Below are 18,517 nucleotides of genomic sequence, written 5' to 3' on the forward strand. Positions count from 1 at the left end.
TAAAGCATACACGAATGCAAATTAACCTATGTAACTCCCCAACATGATTTACTAGGAACCATACCCATTGTGGCAAATTCCAAAATCATATGGGAAACTGCACACACATATTTTTGACTTTGATTCTGGAGGTGTGCCAACCCAATGTAAAAGACTGTCAGTTTAGGGGTACAGTATATTCTGGGGAGTCAGGTTGGCGTAGCGGTACTTTGCTCGCCTTCCACCGCTGTGACTCGGGTTTCGAATCCCGCCTGGGCCAATACGTGGATTGGGTTTTCAGTCCCTGCCTGATTCCGTGGGTTTCCCCCAGAATGTTCTTCTGGGCTTTTCCTCCCACCTCTAAAACTGTAACTTCTTCTCATTGTCTTCTCTCCACAGGTTTCTTCAGGCTTGCGAGCTACAGTGCCTAGGGCGCTTTTGAGGAATCCTTGGTTTCATTACCAGAAATGATTAATAATAATAATAATAATAATAATTCTGACAGATTCCAACAAAACATGCCATTGGGGTTTGATGGTTTTGAGTTCTGTTAGGGTTAATGACGTCACGGCAAGCACACGCATTTGTGCTGAGACTTTGCAAAAATTTAACATATATTCAACTTGGAGAATTTTGCCACAAATGCGTCGTGATATCAATATGCTTTGCATTCGGATTTGTGTAAAGTATGAAGTGGCCTCAACCCATTAGTCTGAGTACCGCCCCCAAACCTCCCAGCCTATTATTCCCTTTACCCAGAGTTGTAACGAGTCACTGAATTTTCAAGGAAGTTACTTGAGTTGAGTCCATATAGGTCAAGAAGGTCGAGTCAAGTCGTTACAACTACAAGTCAATGTAAAGCAGCCTGCAATAGCCAAAGATCCCAGTTTTGCAACCACATCAACACTGACACCCAGATCATTGGATCCAACAATGGCCCATTCAACATACATAAATAAAGGGCTCCTTGAACTGTAACTTCTCTAAATGTCATCTATCCATCACTTGTACACAGTGCCCTTCGCTGTTTACACTGATAAGCCAGTCACTACAGCAACGGATTTGACATCAGAAACAGGTATGATAGAAGCCTGAGCGTTCTAATCTGCCGTTCACCTCAGGTTGCAGACCAGTAAATAAACTTGCCATAGACCTCAGTGATAGTTACGCCCACTTCCAAAAATTACCCAAAAAAAATACTCACAACTCTCCAAGGTGTTTGAGACTGACATCAAATTAAAGCGTATATCATCATCTTTCATTTTCTGTTAATTTTTGGGGGGTTAACCAATGACTTTTGGGAGAAAATTCCATCTAAAGATGATCACCCCTAAAAGTAGTCCTGAAGCCCATCGCCATTTTTAAAAAGGATGCGTACGCTCCATTGCAAAATAGAGCAATTTTAAGGCCCAATTTCATCTGAATTTCACAGAAATATGAGCTCGCAGTCCTGTTCACGGCTTTCCCCCATTCTTTTTTTTTTTTTACAAACCCTCAAGTTCAATAGCAAAAAAGAATTAAGGGCACGTCAATCGTGATTTGGCTGGCATAGGCAGTTTTGGGCCTATTTACTGGCCGGCACCCTTCACCACTTCAAAGTATAGCTGCAAACAAGGAGCATTCAAGGCCAGACATGAAAGAAGCTGCTGAACAAAGGATCCTGAACTTGCTGGCTTTTTATCACAGTACATGTGGGGGGTATCATATCGTTTGTCAACCCCCCTCCCCCACTTTTTCCCCCCTGAATAAACATTGTAGCCTATACATTTGATTCTATAGCTCAGAATAGCTGATTCAATGACTCGAAAATGATGATCTTTTGCTCAACAAATTGGTTAAAGTGGTCAGAAATTGTCTCAGATCGCACCACAGAGCATCTAGATTCCAAAAGTTTTCAGGGCCCTTAAGCAGGCCCCAAACCCCACACCGTTACGGCTTCACACTCACATTAGTTCTGATCAAACTATGTCCCCCCCCCCCACTTTTGAGTAGCGATTGACGCCTTGAGTACAAGAATTAACTCTATGAGTCACCACGCGCCTGTGTTTGAAATCTTCCTCCAGACTGTTTTTAAAGGGGCACTAGGTCCTGAAATCCCCGAAAATGTTATGTTTTGGATTGTTTACTTAGCCTATTTCAAACATCTGGTTGAAAGGAAACCAACCTTTTGTCTTACCGTTCCCGAGAAAAGATGAAAAAAAAACCCCGCTTGTTTACATCGGACATGACGGAGTACGAATACGTTTTTCGTGTCGTTCTCATGTACGCTATACACGTTGTGTGTTTTAGAGGCGGTTTAAAACTACCCACATGACGGGCTCTCAACCAATAGGAATTGGTAAACTGTCTCAGGTACATGTATTTATGAATATCTTTGTAAGGTACATGTACATGTAGGAATATCTTTTTAAGGTACATTCTGTGTGAAGTAGGTCGGTTTAGAGCCCATTGAGTACATTTGTCCTCGAGTTTCTTTTCAAAAGAGTCAATTTAGAAATATTTCTATTGGAGGCACAATCCCTGCCTATGCCTTTGTCTATGTGATCTGCAACATGAACCATGAACCATTCATCATGTTTGTCTGTCAGTTCAAAACTCACTGCGTGGGGTGATTTTGTTAAATAGCTTGAAACGTAGTATTGTAAGAAACATAATACAGCACTCTGTTGTGGATTGCATTGTCCTGCATAACACTGACTCGACTGAAACTGAGTTTGAAAAAAAAACAGGCTAAAGCTAAAAAACCCTATTTTTTTTGGGAAAAATACACAATATATTCAGTACCCCTATTAGATGTATATTGTGTCTGATATTTTCTAGCCAAGGAATATCTTCTATTCTTTTTTACTCCTTAAATCCAATAACAAAGGTATTCCCAGGCATTTTAACACTTGTATCACACAGAGTCTCTGTAATGATACTTTAATTTCATCCTCAAACACCGTCGAGCTCATTTCTCAATTTCAATTCCAAAAATGCACCAATGGTTTTCATTTAAGGTTCAGTATAATTCAAATTTGTAGTAATCTGATTCGTCTTAATTCTAGGTAAATTGTGTCTCATGTGGTGACCGGCAAATTTGTTGTTTTTGTTATTCAATTTGCCGCTCTTGTCCTTCCATTTCGTTTCTGGTAATCGGAAATGTTACAGTTTTTAGGAAATGTTTCCAATCTTTTGGACTTAATACTTTGAAGGGTTTGTCATATTCTGGTATTTGTGAAATTTGTTTTTTCTACACTCGGCGTGAGCAAGCTTATGTGGCTTATCAGGGAGCTACTGCAGTATAGTCTTTTATTTAGTTGGCCCAATGTTAACAAGGGATTTTCATCATTTCTTGATCGTTTCTTTGAATGTCTTCTCCAGGGCTCCTTTTGGTAATGCATTTCTTCTGTTATCACGACGGTAGCGCTTTGACCCGAGAGTGTTAGCAACAGCAAGATAATTGTTCTCCTTCGAAGGTATCTACCATACGGTTTCTGTCCGAGTATGATACCTTATCGTCTCGGCTCTCTGAACTCCAGCATTGACAGCCATCTTTTCAAGGATGGAGTCTCAAAGATGAGTAACAAGAAAAAGCAGAAATACCCAGAAATGTATAGCCCTTCAATGGGCTAGGAATGCAAAAATGCACTGTCTGAATTTAAATGACCAAAGCATTAAAATGAGTGACATAAAATGAATTTGCTTTTTCAATGCAACGTTGATCGCCAATCATGAGACACATTTACCCAAATTAGGGTGACTTAGAAAGCTACAAAATTGAATTAAACTGAACCTGAAATGAAATCCATCGGTGGCTTTTTGAAATTGAAATTGAGAATTGAGCTCCACAATGTTCGGGGAATTTGTGTGATATAAACTGTGTTAAAATAACTGGGGAAACCTATACATAAAAAAGATGCTCTGAAGGGAATTCAGTGTTATCATCTTCAGGTAGAGAATACAGATTCCGTGTAAAGTAGGTAAGTTTAGAGAAGTTTACATATGGTTGTCAAAGAGTTTCTTTTCAATACAGTTACTTAACCCCTTAAGGACGGGGTGTAATGGGGACATTCCTCCACACTTACACCGCGTTCCCACTTGAATTTGGAAAAGGTGGATCAAGATCCGGCATTTTGGTGTGATCGTTATCTTACCGCAACGAAACCGCAAGTCGCGTTTCCACTTATGCTTGATCCACCTTTTCAAATGGAAATGTTGAGTCCGAAAGGTCACCGAGTTCGGAATTAGGCGCGCTCTGTGGAGAGTGCCAGTAGTGTTGCATGCTAGGCCAGGATGGGTCAGTTTTTTAACAGCGCTATGAATTCACCGACAAAAATTACGCGAATTCACTGACATAAATCACGGATCTGTACGTACGTAGAGGAGCCGTACGTAAATTAACTGGTGAAATCGAACAGCGCCGCTCATTGTGTCACATCTCGGCAGAAACCAATGCATCGATAAGGGATTCCCTGTTTCTGAAGCTTCTCATTGGTTAACAATGGTCACATGATGTGTACTATGACATCATTTTCCAATTTTCTATAATCAATACTACAGATTTGTCACCTCCAGACGCACCGCGTTATCGGCACTATTCTCATTGCGTATTCGTAAGCTTTTCCATGATTCTGTGCCAAATTGAAGTGTTTTGGTGAGTGCGGACTCAGAGTCATTTATGGATGGAAAAATAAGTAAAATTTCACGAATAAAAAAGGTTTAGAAATGGAAGAATACGCAACGAAAATTGTAAAAGGCCTAGTGTAGTTTCAGGATATACCACGTGCATGCGCGGTGCGGTGCTAGCCCGTAGTTCAGCGGTTGTTTATTGTGCATGTTGTGTATGTTGGAAATTTTCACATGAGCTACACGCCTGAAAACGTGTTTCTTCGTTCTTAAGACCGCAACATTTTCGCACCACTCGTGCACCGTGCGGATGTTGACAGGTCAAATTGCCGGATCAGATCCACCTTTTGCGTTCCCATCTGATCGTGATCCGCCAATTGCCGGATCTGATCCACCAATTGGGGGATCTGTATCCTGGTCCAGAGGTGGATCAGAAAAGGTGGATCTGATCCTGATCCATCTTATAACGGTTAGCGTTCCCACTACACATAATTGCTGGATCTGATCCACCAATTGGGGGATCTGATCCGGCAATTTGGCAAAAGGTGGATCAGATCCCCCAATTGGTGGATCAAGTGGGAACTGGGTCATAGAGCAAGTGGCCCGCATGACTGCACAGCCTTTGTGTGGTAGCGGGACTGCACAAAAGCAGCAGCTGTGTAACTACCCACTAGCTGTGTGCCACAGCCTACCACAGCTGGCAACTGCATTCCAATGAGGATTAGCGCATGGGGTTAAGAAATACTTTTACACCGCGTTCCCACTTGAATTGGAAAAAGGTGGATCAAGATCCAGCATTTTGGTGTGATCGTTATCTTACCGCAACGAAACCGCAAGTCGCGTTTCCACTTATGCTTGATCCACCTTTTCGTACGGAAATGTTGGGTCCGAAAGGTCACTGAGTTCGGAATTACGCGCGCTCTGTGGGAGTGCCATTGTTGCATGGTTGCATGCTAGGCCAGGATGGGTCAGTTTTCAAATAGCACTATCAGAATTCACCGACAAAAATTACGCGAATTCACCTACATAAATCACGGATCCGTAGAGGATCCGTGCGTGCATAAATTAACAGGTGAAATCCAACAAAGCCGCTCATTGTGTGACATCACGGCAGAAACCAATGCATCGATAAGGGATTCCCTGGTTCTGAAGCTTCTCATTGGTTAGAAACGGTCACAAGATGTACTACGACATCAATTTCCAATTTTCTATAATCAATACTTCAGATTTGTCACCTCCGTACGTACCGCGTTATCAGCACTATTCTCATCGCATACTCGTAAGCTTTTCCATGATTATGTGCCAAAGTGAAGTCTTTTGGTGAGTGCGGACTCAGAGTCATTTATGGATGGAAAAATAAGTAAAATTTCAGGAATAAAAAAGGTTTAGTAATGGACGAACACGCAACAAAAATAAGGCCTATAGTGTGTAGTTTAGGATACCACGTGCGCTTTTGCATGCGCGGTGCTAGCCCGTAGTTCAGCGGTTGTTTATTGTGCATGTTGTATACGCTGGAAATGTTCACATGAGCTACACGCCTGAAAACGTGTTTCTTCGTTCATGGGACCGCAACATTTTCGCGCCACTCGTGCACCGGGCGGATGTTAACAGGTCAAATTGCCGGATCAGATCCACCTTTTGCGTTCCCATCTGATCGTGATCCGGCAATTGCCGGATCTGATCCACCAATTGGGGGATCTGTATCCTGGTCCAGAGGTGGATCAGAAAAGGTGGATCTGATCCTGATCCACCTTATAACGGTTAGCGTTCCCACTACACACAATTGCCGGATCTGATCCACCAATTGGGGGATCTGATCGGCAATTTGGCAAAAGGTGGATCAGATCCCCCAATTGGTGGATCAAGTGGGAACGGGGTCTTATTGGAGGCATAATTTGAGGCATAATCCCTTTGGATAAATGTCTGCGTCTGCAACATGAGCTGTAAATCATGTTTGTCTGTCAGCTCACAACTCACTGCGTGGGGTGATTTTGTTAAATAGCTTGAAACGTAGTATTGTTGGGAACATAATACCGTACTCTGTTGTGGATTGCATTGATGTCTTGCTTACTCAATTGTATCTGAGTCTAAAAAAGGCTAAAGTAAAAAAAAAAAAAAGTGCACAAGATATTCAGCAGGGCCGTAGCCAGCCTGGTGGAAAGCCACACGTCTACTTTTCCCCCACGACTGACATTCGAGGCCCCCCCCCATTCAGTACTCTGATTAGATGTTTCTGTACATATATCTGATATTTTCTAGCCAAGGAATGTCTTCTATTTTATTCCTTAAATCCGTAACTTTCAAATGGTGTTTTTTTTGGGGTGGATTCATAGATTTTGGGTTGATTCCCACAGTTAAATTCTGAATCAGCATGATGCACATTGCTTATTTTTTTAATTCTACTGTATTCAGCAAGGTGCCTATGTAGAAAAGAAAACTTGGACAAATTTTTGGTATTTTTCAAAGACAGATAGCCGTTGTTTAAATATCACTCTTCATTGTCTGCAAACATTTTCTTTGTTTTTGCAAAAGTGCAAAAGCTGCTGGTGACAAAGAGTTCTCCATCGCAAGTCCCAAAGAATGGAACAGAATCTCATACCATACCCGAGACTCACCATCAATTCAGACTTATAAAAAAGCTCTCAAAACTCATGTGTTTTACAAATCCCCATAGTAATTTGTACACTTCCAGGTGACTGATCTCCTTGTTTATTTTTTTCATTTCCTTTGTGCGGCGCTTTGATCTTGAGACTTGTACATTAAACGCGCTATTTAAGTACACACCTGTATCATTAACAGATGACAGAAGAGTGTGTGAATTTGGTTGATTGAGTAGATGGAATTCATTATTATGATGGCACTCTCGACATACTCAATCCGTATTTGCCGTACATTTATTTAAGAAAACTCCCTGGGCGAACTATCTGCAGGGAAAGTACCGGGAGTAAGAGAATTCAAAAGACAACAAAAATTTAACGAACGTTAAAAACAAACAAACAAGGAAACAAACATTAGAAGGAAATTACCCCATGGCTGTGAGCTGCCTCGACTAAGTCATGGTAGTCATCGATGTTTCCGTCCGTATCTGGATACTGGAATAAAACTCCAGCTATATCACCGCGGCTGAAATCGGCTTGATCACGGTCCACTATCTCAACCTCTATGCCTAGTGGTCTACACAAAATACGAGATTGAAAGAATGATCAGGGCAGCGGATTACTGTGGGGGTTTCATCTGTAGGGGAGCGTAGGGGCATCATTTTGTAGGTACGGGGGGGGGGGGGGGGGAAAACGTAGGGCAATCGAAAGGTTTTTAATAATAAAAAGGTAAATTTGGCTTTAAGTCCTCAAATTTAGATGTGTGGTGGGCGGGCATGGGGGGGGGGGGACAGCTTGCCCCAATGCTCCCCCTCTCATGTACATTTAGGCTACAGTATCAAAGAGTAAAAAAAAAGAGTAAAGTCTGTGACGAGCCAATGTGGCTCATCAGGCCAGCATTTATCTCCAGTTTTAGTAGCACATAAAATGACAGAGAATATTTCTATTCCCCCTGGATGGGATGTTAGTGCATCGCAGGTTGCTCCCCAGCTACCGGTAATGCCGTTATCCATTTATACTCCTGGTTGGAGAGAGGCAAGTGGGAGTGAAGTGGCTTGCCCAAGGACACAACACATGGCCAGCAGCTGGATTCAAACCCCTGACCCTCTGTTCGTGAGTCACGAATCCTAACCACTAGGCCATGCACACTCCGCCGTACAGCATCAAGGGTGCTCTTAAATTACATGTACAGTATAACTACGTCACAAGACTTGGTCAATCTGCAAGACCCTCGATCCAAGACTCTGTATTATTTAAGAAACCTGAAACACACAGTACCTGGCTCTTGTCTGGACAATGGCTACGGTCTGAGGGTGGCATTTCCTGTCGACGAAAAATTTCATTCTTTTTGTGTGCCTGCGGAATGAAATAAAAGAGAGATCTGTGAGAAGCATGTGAACTGCAGCAGAACCAGTAAAATGTGTTCCTCTTCAGGAGTCCTCCTAAATGTGAATGGAGCAGACTGATCTTCACGATGATCAGACATATTGATTTGTTAAAGAGGTTGTGGAATGTTCGAAGACATTTCCGTCATTTTTCGGGTATATGTAGCCTAAGGTGTGATGAAATAAAAACGACTATTGTTTCTGTCATAAAATGAGTACAAAAGGTACTTTTGAGAGCTGTTTTTCAAGTCCTGTCATGCCTGTTTCGACCCAAACGTGCAATTTGTGTAAAAGTCGTCGTTGCGGGCAGCAAACAAAACACAGTAAATCTTGACGTAATAAACAGGACTCCCGATGTAGAGTAGCATAAACGAGTCCTGTTTATTACGTCACGATTTACTGTGTTTTGTTTGCTGCCCGCAACGACGACTTTTACACAAATTGCACATTTGGGTCTAAACAGGACCTGAAAAACAGCTCTCAAAAGTACCCTTTGTACTCATTTCATGACAGAAACAATAGTCGTTTTTATTTCATCACATCTTAGGCTACATATACCCAAAAATTGACGGAAATGTCTTCGAGCATTCCACAACCTCTTTAAACTCTGTGAGTTTTTCTCTGACCTCCCTCTTTACAACCCAAAAGAAAAACTCACACGGTGTTACCTCCACGGTGTGCATTTCCAAATGCAGAGCTTAGCCCTTTCGCAATCTACACCGTATTGATTTAGAGAAGCGTATTGTCAAGCCAACTTTCTTTGTAATCATTTGAAAACAAACTTGAGGTGTAATGAGATACAAACACAACATGTTTTAGTTTTGGGAAGCAATGCAAGGGTACATGTTAAATTGGTGTTGGCGGATTTGAACTACCCCTCTGTTTTACCTCAGGAGTTAGTCAAAATCAGTCTATACACCGAAATAATTTCTGTCAAACGATGGTCAAAACTTCATCACAAATCTTCCAGAACTTGGCTCCCTGGTGTACGTTATTATGATGCATGCAGCTATTGGTAACCAGTGATGCAACCGTGCCCCTGGCTCTGGTTTCTAATTAGAGTACATTGTATGTGCATATGGGCTCCATGCGCCAATGAAAGAGGGCCCCTTTTACCTAGCATTACGACATCCCATGGGCGGGACATTTCGCTGGTTGACGCGCACCGTTCCTTGTGACGCACGTACACCAGGGGATTCAGTTCAATGTACTATGTACACGCAGTGCTAGTGGTGGCCGTGCGTCGCGGCAAAATTGCAGTCAGGCAAGATAGCTCGGTTGGTCACCCCCAACTGTTCTTTCTTTGCTGGTGAGGGGGTACTTGTGAACGGAGCAGATAGTCCACCCATCCTGCGTTCGAGTGAAGTTAGTCGTACTAAAGTTCACCATAATCCTCACTCCAACTGGCTCTATACTATACTTTATAGCATAAATATAATAATAATGTGGTGCTTATATAGCGCTTTATACCAAAGGTCTCAAAGCGCTTCTCAATCATTACCCCTGTTCATCAGGCCATAAAACCAGTTTTCGCAGCAGCTCAAGATCAGCGCATTCTAGTCTCTACCTTCAAAGGCACCCATTTAAACTCCTGGGTGGAGAGAGGCAATTGTAGTAAAGTGTCTTGCCCAAGAACACAGGCACCATGTTCCCCATCAGGGTTTTAACCCGCGTACCATGGCACCTGAGTCGAACACCGTAACCATGGACTACAGAGCTCCACAGCCCTCCAGCAACATGCCAGCTGCTGATTCTTTGTCCTGGTTGGCTAAAATACTGTGATGAGTTCCACAAACTATAATATGTACCTGCCGCACAGGGTCATAGCTTCGGCTGCAGCCGTCCCCTCATCCAGAAGAGATGAGTTGGCGATATCTAGCCCTGTCATGTCTGCCACCATGGTCTGATAGTTCAAAAGGTTCTGGAGCCTTCCCTGGGCAATCTCCGGTTGGTATGGGGTATACTGGGTTGTCCTGAAAACCATATCCAGAAAAAAAACCCAGTTAACTTATTAATATATATTCATAAATACCTCAGACAGTTTAGCCATTCCTATTGGTCGAGAGCCCGTCACGTGGCCGGTCTTAAACGGATGATAAAGACATGGCTAGCTGGTCTTAAACACTTTTCCAGTGTCACATAAAATGTGGACTCCTAAAAAATCCAGTGCCTCTTACCGTTTCATTGGTTGAGCGTTCACAATCCTCACGTAGGCATGCGCAACACTACCAGTGAGTCAGAATTTTATAGTTCTAAATTCAAAACGCAACGCCCCAGGTGCGTTCTGCGCGACATCGCGCAGAACGTGCTACGCGCGCGTCAATCTCCATAAAAGGGTTGTTTACATATTACTCGCCAGCTGAACACTCCATTATTTTGCTAGAGGGATGTTTCAAAAAGCTGGAGTGAACTTGTTGATCAAAATCGGGATTTTTTTTAACGAATTCCTTGATTTTTTTTTACCGAAAAGGTATTTATGAATGGGAATAAATATGTGCTCGGTCGGTATTAATCACTCTGTTTAAGACTGCTTAGAGTCTGGGTGCTGATAATTACCCTCGCCTCCGGCTCGGGTAATTATCAGCACCCAGACTCTAAGCAGTCTTAAACAGAGTGATTAAAACCTCTCGAGCACACATTTATTCCCTGAATAATCAGTGTCAATGGCGAACCATAAATGACCCTCCCCCCACCCAAGGTGGTGGCTCCCTGAAAACCAATAAATTAAAATCCTAGAATGCAAGCAACTCGATCCTCCAAGCACCCCGAAGCATTGAACTATGTCTATCCCCACCCCATGCAGTTATCACTTGGCTTGCAAGTTCTCAGTAAACATTGTTGAATAACAGTTTTTTTTTAATGTTAATTTCACCTATCATCTTTGGTTCAGCTGGATAGGCAGAGTATGCAGAAATGATGTATTTTTTTGGACAGTATAATCAAGCCAAGGAGTGGCATCATCGGGGTACAATTTTCAGAGTTTTATTTTGTAAGGAGGCACTCTTTGGGTTTTTAACATGAAAAACCTTATATTTGCCCATTCCAATTTCTGATCTAAGGGGCAGGTGCACTACCCCCCCCCCCCCTTCGGGGGGCCGGGGGGGGGGGGGGGGGGGGGGACTACTATGCACTAGAGCCGAGTGGGTGGGGGCAGCAGTACCCCTTTCCACTGGACCAAGACTGTCTTTGTTGAAATGATCCAGGGTATTACGCTAAGTTTGCAGACTCTGAATCTATAGACCATGTCCATCACGCGATGTCATGCCTGTTGGCTGGCATTTACAAGCAACACAGCTCAGTACCCAATCATCCTTAACATGTTTTTGTCCCCTATGGTAGACAGTGCTTTCATAACAATGTTCCCACATTCCAAGTGATAAATAACAGTGTGTTTTTTGGGTGGCTTTTTCCAGTGACAGGTGATATGTGATGCACGTTTTAAAGCTTTAGTCCATCATTTGTAATTAGTGCATTTTGTTCGTTTGAAGCAACAAAAGTGTTCAAAATCTAATGAAGGATACTGAGCAACTAACCTGATGAAGTTTCAGCTAAGCTTCAGCTGTACATTCCGAGAAAAGCAGCATTCTATGATCTCAATTTCAAATCAAAAGTTACTGAATCATGTTTTGAATTGTTTTGAATTGCAGCTATACGCGGCGTCGCGCACTGATCCGGCGAATTATAACAACCGCGCGCGCGTGTGCGTCGTTCCAATGCTTGTGCGCGCTGCGCCGAATAACAAAACGAACTACTAATTTAAATTTTCCTACGGTGCTTCTTAAGAATCACCGTTGGAAATGCCTTCTTTCGTTGATTTCTTCAAAATGACAGCTTCCCAGAAAGAATAATTTCACAGGGAGTTTAGTTCCCTTACTATCTTTCAACCAAGTTTGTTTTTCAACAGTAATTACGCCAGTTACTTTTCGGATGGCTGCAAATGATGGACTATAGCTTAAGCACGTTTTAAACAAGTGTGACATGTACAAACATGTATGGTGTACATTATTTGTAAATAGTACTGTGTGAACTCCTTATGAATTTTCATTTTTTGGGCGGCCATAAATACATCATTCAAATTCTCTCACCAGCCAGGATTTTCCAAGATGTTTCGTTGAATCGTTGTGGGTACCCAGCAATTGTAGTATCCCATGCCGATGTAACTACGCCATAACTGGTTCTGACCGGCTATCTCTTGCAGTCTACTGATGATTTCTGGCTCACCTATGGGACAAAAAAACATTAAAATCGCAGATTGAAGAAAAGAAATCATGACGTTAATAATGTTCAAGGGGAATTTTTTTTTTTTGGGGGGGGAGGGGGTTTAGTAATAGGCTTCTCCCATGTTAATACAAATGAATCCTTCTTGCCTGTCAACCACACAATGGGCATTAATTGACCAATAAGATATGGTAGCTATTTCTACACATTTCTCCATAGTCACCACCAGGCTAACGAAGAGGTCAGTCTTTTTTAACCGTTTGACCATGGATGGATATGCACCAGTCTAGTCTTAGGCCTCAAATTGATATCACTTGTCTTCCCTCTTAGGTACAAAATATACAAGAAAAGTCTCCTTTAACCCTAATCACCCCAACTCCATCAAAATCCATTCACCATTTTGGTGGATTTTGGGGGACTTGGTCCAGAAGGCCTGGCGTGACTATAATATTGATGGAGTATGATGAACTTGGGCCTAATGGCCTGAAGCAGTACTAGGGGTATCACAGACAGGGCGCTGGAGTGCTCTGAAACATGCAAAACTAAATCAGGCCCACTTTACTCACAGTTTAGCCAGCAAATTTCTCTAAAAATTCCACTTGGCAAAAGAAAAGGTTCTCAGTATTTCACTACCCAAGTTTGCAGGCTCAATTCAATTTTAAAAAGAGACTTTTCTTCAACATTTTGCACATGAGAGGGAAGTCAAGTGATTTCAAAATGGGGCTAAACACTTAAGACTGGTACATGTCCAACCATGGTCCAACCATTTGAAAAGACTGACCTCTTCATTCAGTGTCAATAGTCTGGTGGCTCGACTATGGAGAAATGTGAAGTAAATTGAGACTAGTTCCCGCTTCATGCCACATGTTTCTTAAATTCTTTTGGCATAGTTGATTGATGCAGTACTGAAGAGGTGTTGGACTGGTTGTTTTAGGTGCCAGTCTATTTTCTTGTTTTGTATGTTTTCAATACCTTAAGTTTTGGGACTGTCATACACAGTATTGAGAGTCCCAAATTTTCGGGCTAGGGGTATCCGATTGATTTTGCCTAGCTTCCTGTACTGCTATTGTGATAAAAGCCATGTTTAGCAAGTCCATGAATGTCAACCAGTGCGTCTGTGGTGGATTCCAGTATGTCATGTACAGTTTTGTATTGGAAACACAGTGATTGATGGATGTTGATAGACTTGGTCCAGTTCCTAGTAAAAGACGCTTGGGAGTTAGGGTTAAAAGTTGAATCAAGACTTCAAACTTGGTCGGCGAAATACTGAGGACCTTGTCTTTGCCACTTGAAATCTTTGGAGACTTATGTTAGCCTAAGAGTGAGTTAAGTTGGCCAGAGGCACTGGAGATATTTATTATCTTGAAAAAGAGCCCCCGGCCCCATGAAAAAAAAAAAAAAAAAAATTCAAATCAAAACTCACACATTGGCTTGTCAAGATCTAAAGGCTTCTGGATTCTGATGCTGGATGGCACTGTCTGCTCAATTAGACCTTCCAAACTCTGCAAACAGAATGGGATAATCGATACACACAATGTATTAAATGGACTTAAACCTTATGCAACTCCATGGATTATTAAAGTTGTTTTCCCTATGCTATTTTTGAGTTTCATCCGGGAAAAAAGATTCCTTTTCTTAACTTTTTTTCCAGCGATACAAAAGTAAGTCACTTCTGAATGAGGCATCGACCGAAAAAAATCAGCCCATGTTTGAATTATTACTGTTGGACAATAATTCCATTCTTGTGGGTAATGGTTAGGCTGGTCTCGCCCAACAATCGGTATCCGGTACCAGTTCTCGGAAAATGGATCTGTTTTTAAGCCCCAAACAAAAATCTCTTGTCAACACTAGGGTTGGGACCAGTTGAAACCAGTTGAAGAAACCACAGCGGCACCAAAATGAACCCGTGCCCCAGACGCAGTCGTCGAGTGTGTTAAACAGAGCTACATTGTACTGAAGCATTCGGGTTGGACTGGAACTGGTAGTTATGAATGCGACTGATAATGATATCGGCTTACGTTAAAATCGCAATGCATGATTTTACAATACCATAACGACAGCAGTTGGAAATAGCGTAACAGCTGCAGTACTCCAGTAGCACTGTAGTAGCAGTATGGACTTAACGATAGCCACTATGCAACATGTTTACCTGAATCTGTAGGCTAGCTAATTTGGAGATGAGAAAAGCACAGGAAAAAAGAGACTGCCTTTTGTTTATCGCAGTGGCTATCGTTACGGCAGCCGTAACGCATTTCCCATTTTCTATCGTTATGGTACTGCAACTGCGCAAGCGCGATGACATGGCCGATCGAACCAAGAAGCTGGCCCTTCCTGCGTCGCGGGGGCCGGGGATCTGTGCGCCCGGCCGGGGCATACACCACAGGTGGCCATGCAATACGTACACGTACATGTATGTACAGTACACATATACCTCCCTGGCCACATATACCTCCCTGGCCACATATACCTCCCTGTATGTAAGAAGCTCCCACACGGTGAAATCAGCCCAAAAAAGGGTCCCTAACAAAGTCGTCAGCGACGCCTTGAAATACTACGAGGTCGACTTCGCGTGCGTGCATGGCGGCAGAAGAGCTTTATTTAAACAATTCATTTTTTTGTCTTGATTATACCTTATCGTTTCGGTTTGCGGTAACACCATGTGGTAATAACTACTGCTTAGAAGCTATTAGTTCTGAAAAGAACTTGTCCTGCTTATTATCAACTTTGCTAAGTAGTTTTTTTGTTCTGTTAAGAACAGTCCTGCTGTAAGTTCTAAACGAACTTGTCTTTGGTCTCAACGTTTCAACTAGCCTGCTCTAGTCATCGTCAGGAGACTATTGATTATACCTTGCCGTGTTATCTCAATGTCCCAAGATACCAGGACAAGTGACTAGTAAATATCATTTGGTTAAATATTTTGATGTCAACATTATGATAATTATTTTAGGACTGTTTTCTAAACTTACCTTGCCATGCCGTTTCATGCCCGAGATGCTGTACAGACGAATAATACCTAATTTATTTTCATTTGTGTTTATTTTAACTACCTCAACTCTCTAGGGTATGTGCAAACTTTGATTAAATTTAATGGATCGAGGACTGTGAGGGCTAATTAATGATTTTTTGGAGTTATTTTCGGTGTTGTTTACAAACCAATATTCTACATTTAACAATATTGTTTAGAGCTCTTGCTTTCGTGGATAGTCCGAGTCAATTTGTTAAAAAGAATATGCATTACATGTGAAACTAGAATTGGAAAGAGTACCATATCCGGCCATCACTTAGACCTCGTGCACAAAGTCAATGGGCCATGACAGAAAAAGTCAAGGTATTCCCCCCCCCCCAAAAAAAAAACCCATGAGAAAGTCAACAAATATTGGGAAGAGGGTTTGGCACAATTGCAGAATACCCCGCCACTCAATCTATCCACCTCGTAGCCGGCTACGGAGTCACGGTTGATTGCCCTCAATAAACCTTCTCAGGGTGTATGTACTATGCGTCATGCTTCACTGCACTCCCACTCCGTATCCGCGTAGCCGCCAACAGGGTAGTTGGTTTGGACTTAGAATTTTTTCATCAACTCCCATTCCTTTTGTGTTGCTTCGTTCTCAAATAATGGAACCCGATTCAGTATCCGTGTCACGCCCCAACTATCGCATCGGTCCCAACTATAGTTGGGACTGTCCCAACTATAGTGCGGCAGTTGGGTCGGCCCAACTATAGTTAGGACTGGAGTTGCGCCGGATGCTTCATGCTTGATAGATCTTGTTGGATTAAATTTTCCGCGGCGCTGGCACCGTGTATTCGTCGTGCATGCACGCCGCAAGGCTGGCCGGTCACGTGGTACTGCCTAGTTGGATGAGTTGTCCAGCTGCTGGGTTTTATTGTCCAGCAACATTTTGCAAAATTCAAAGATTGCCATGGCCGGCCAACTATAGATGGGCCCCACCCATAGCTAATGTCAAAGGTCCCAAGTAAAGTCGGACAGTATGTAACAGAGCTGTAGGGAATGTTCTATAGTCGTCGTACAACAATGTAAACTATAGTTGGGACACCGCAAAATAAAAAGATCGGAGTGGCCCAACTATAGATGGGCCAGCCCAACAGTGGAACTTACAGTTGGGACCATCCCAACTATAGTTGGGACAGGCCCAACTATAGTTGGGCCAGCCCAACTGTGGAACTACAGTTGGGACAGGCCCAACTATAGTTGGGACAGGCCCAACTATAGTTGGGACCGATGCGATAGTTGGGGCGTGACATCCGCGTAGCTGGCAATGGACTTGAATTGTTTATTATCCAGTGATTCCAACCGTGTAGCCAGAGATTTTAGGGGTGTATTTCCGAATGGTGGGGTATTCTGCAATTACTCCGAGGGTTTATAAGTCTACATAAAAAATGACTTTTTGGTTCTTTGGGCAATTATTTTTCTAGAATTTCAACGTTGTAAGATCTTGGATTTTTTTCAACACTGCCATCGACAAAATAGAAATCATCATGCCAGCCGGCTGCATCGCCTACTCCTAGAACTATGAGGCTACGTGGAGCCTCATAGTTCTAGGAGTATGCATCGCCAGCTTCGTGGTTCGATCGGCCATGTCATCTCGCTTGCACAGTGCCGTAACTATAGAAAATGGGAAATGGTTACGGCCGGCCGGAAGCGTCAGCTTCGTGGTTCGATCTGACATGTCATTGCGCTTGCGCAATTGCAGTGCCGTAACGACAGAAAATGGGAAATGCGTTACGGCTGCCGTAACGATAGCCACTGCGTTTGTTTATACGTACCTCGGCTCCGATAAAAGAGAGCATCTCACTAATGTCCGATTCATTTGGCCCGATATGGCGATCGGGAAAATAATCATGTCTCTTGTAAACTCTGTCGAGTTTCCGCGACTCGTTCTCTGTTGACTGGGCACGGTATTGTTGAGAGCAACACACTCCAATTTGTTGTACCCATTTTGTTTGGTGTGTATTCGTAGAACCCGGTATACAGGTCGAGGGTAAAACAGTCTTCGACACAACACTGGAGCTGGAGAACTGCTTCGCGAGTGTCGTCCTCTTCTCCGCAAAAGCGCGGACTTGGCTGAGCCGCCCGAATCGATACATGTTTCAGAGTCTAAAATCTCACGGCCTGCTCCGTCAGTTTGTGAATGTCGAACTGCAGTTCTGCTTTGCCTCTGATGATGATGGAACAACTGAACAAATGAACATGAAGTTCCGTTTCAAATCACTAGCTTTTGATAAAAGAAATGTCTATAGACGACGTTCAAGGTTATACTCAGTCACGGTTAGCAGTAGCAGCTAACTAGCGCGAAGCGGTTATGGTAAAAACACATCATGGCGTGCATGTGACGCATGTTGTTTTCGCTCGGCCTCGATCATCCAAAATGCCATCTGATTGGAAAAGTACTAGGTCACATTCAACCTTGGACTCAGATAATATCTGCGAACACCGGAATGAGATTGTCAGCCCTGAGAATGAACAAAATACACAAACGTCATCAACTGGTAGCCGGCTATAATAATGCGTTGAGTCTCGATTTGAAACCAGTTTTTATTAGGTAAACATTACGTCACGACACACCCCCATTCGATAACCAATCAAAAACCGTTATATTTTGATGTCTCATTTAGTTGTCGTCGCCGCTTGACGGCGCACTGCCGAAAACTAGTAGTTTGCGGTTTGAAACTACTCCATTTTTCTTAATAAACTGTTCAGAGCACGTGGTT

At 42.8% G+C, this 18,517-nt stretch overlaps 1 protein-coding gene across 3 annotated transcripts in view; it reads right to left on the reverse strand.

The window, feature by feature from the left end:
- Positions 1-18,214, reverse strand: part of LOC119728161 (glycine dehydrogenase (decarboxylating), mitochondrial-like) — a 42,211-nt gene extending 23,997 nt beyond the window's left edge. The window contains exons 1-6 of one of the 3 annotated variants that reach the window (XM_038200243.1): positions 17,573-18,214; positions 14,211-14,289; positions 12,655-12,790; positions 10,378-10,542; positions 8,463-8,540; positions 7,614-7,761 (exon numbers count right to left, since the gene is read on the reverse strand). In XM_038200243.1, coding sequence (XP_038056171.1) covers positions 7,614-7,761; positions 8,463-8,540; positions 10,378-10,542; positions 12,655-12,790; positions 14,211-14,289; positions 17,573-17,893 — 927 coding nt within the window. In that variant the 5' untranslated portion in view covers positions 17,894-18,214. Of the gene's footprint in view, positions 1-7,613; positions 7,762-8,462; positions 8,541-10,377; positions 10,543-12,654; positions 12,791-14,210; positions 14,290-15,753; positions 15,787-17,572 lie in introns of those variants that run through there. The other 2 variants (XM_038200242.1, XM_038200244.1) reach the window with 2 other exon arrangements.
- Between the last annotated feature and the right edge of the window lie 303 nt (positions 18,215-18,517).

This window comes from Patiria miniata, unplaced genomic scaffold (assembly GCF_015706575.1).
Source record: "Patiria miniata isolate m_02_andy unplaced genomic scaffold, ASM1570657v1 HiC_scaffold_20, whole genome shotgun sequence".
Taxonomy (NCBI): Eukaryota; Metazoa; Echinodermata; class Asteroidea; order Valvatida; family Asterinidae; genus Patiria; species Patiria miniata.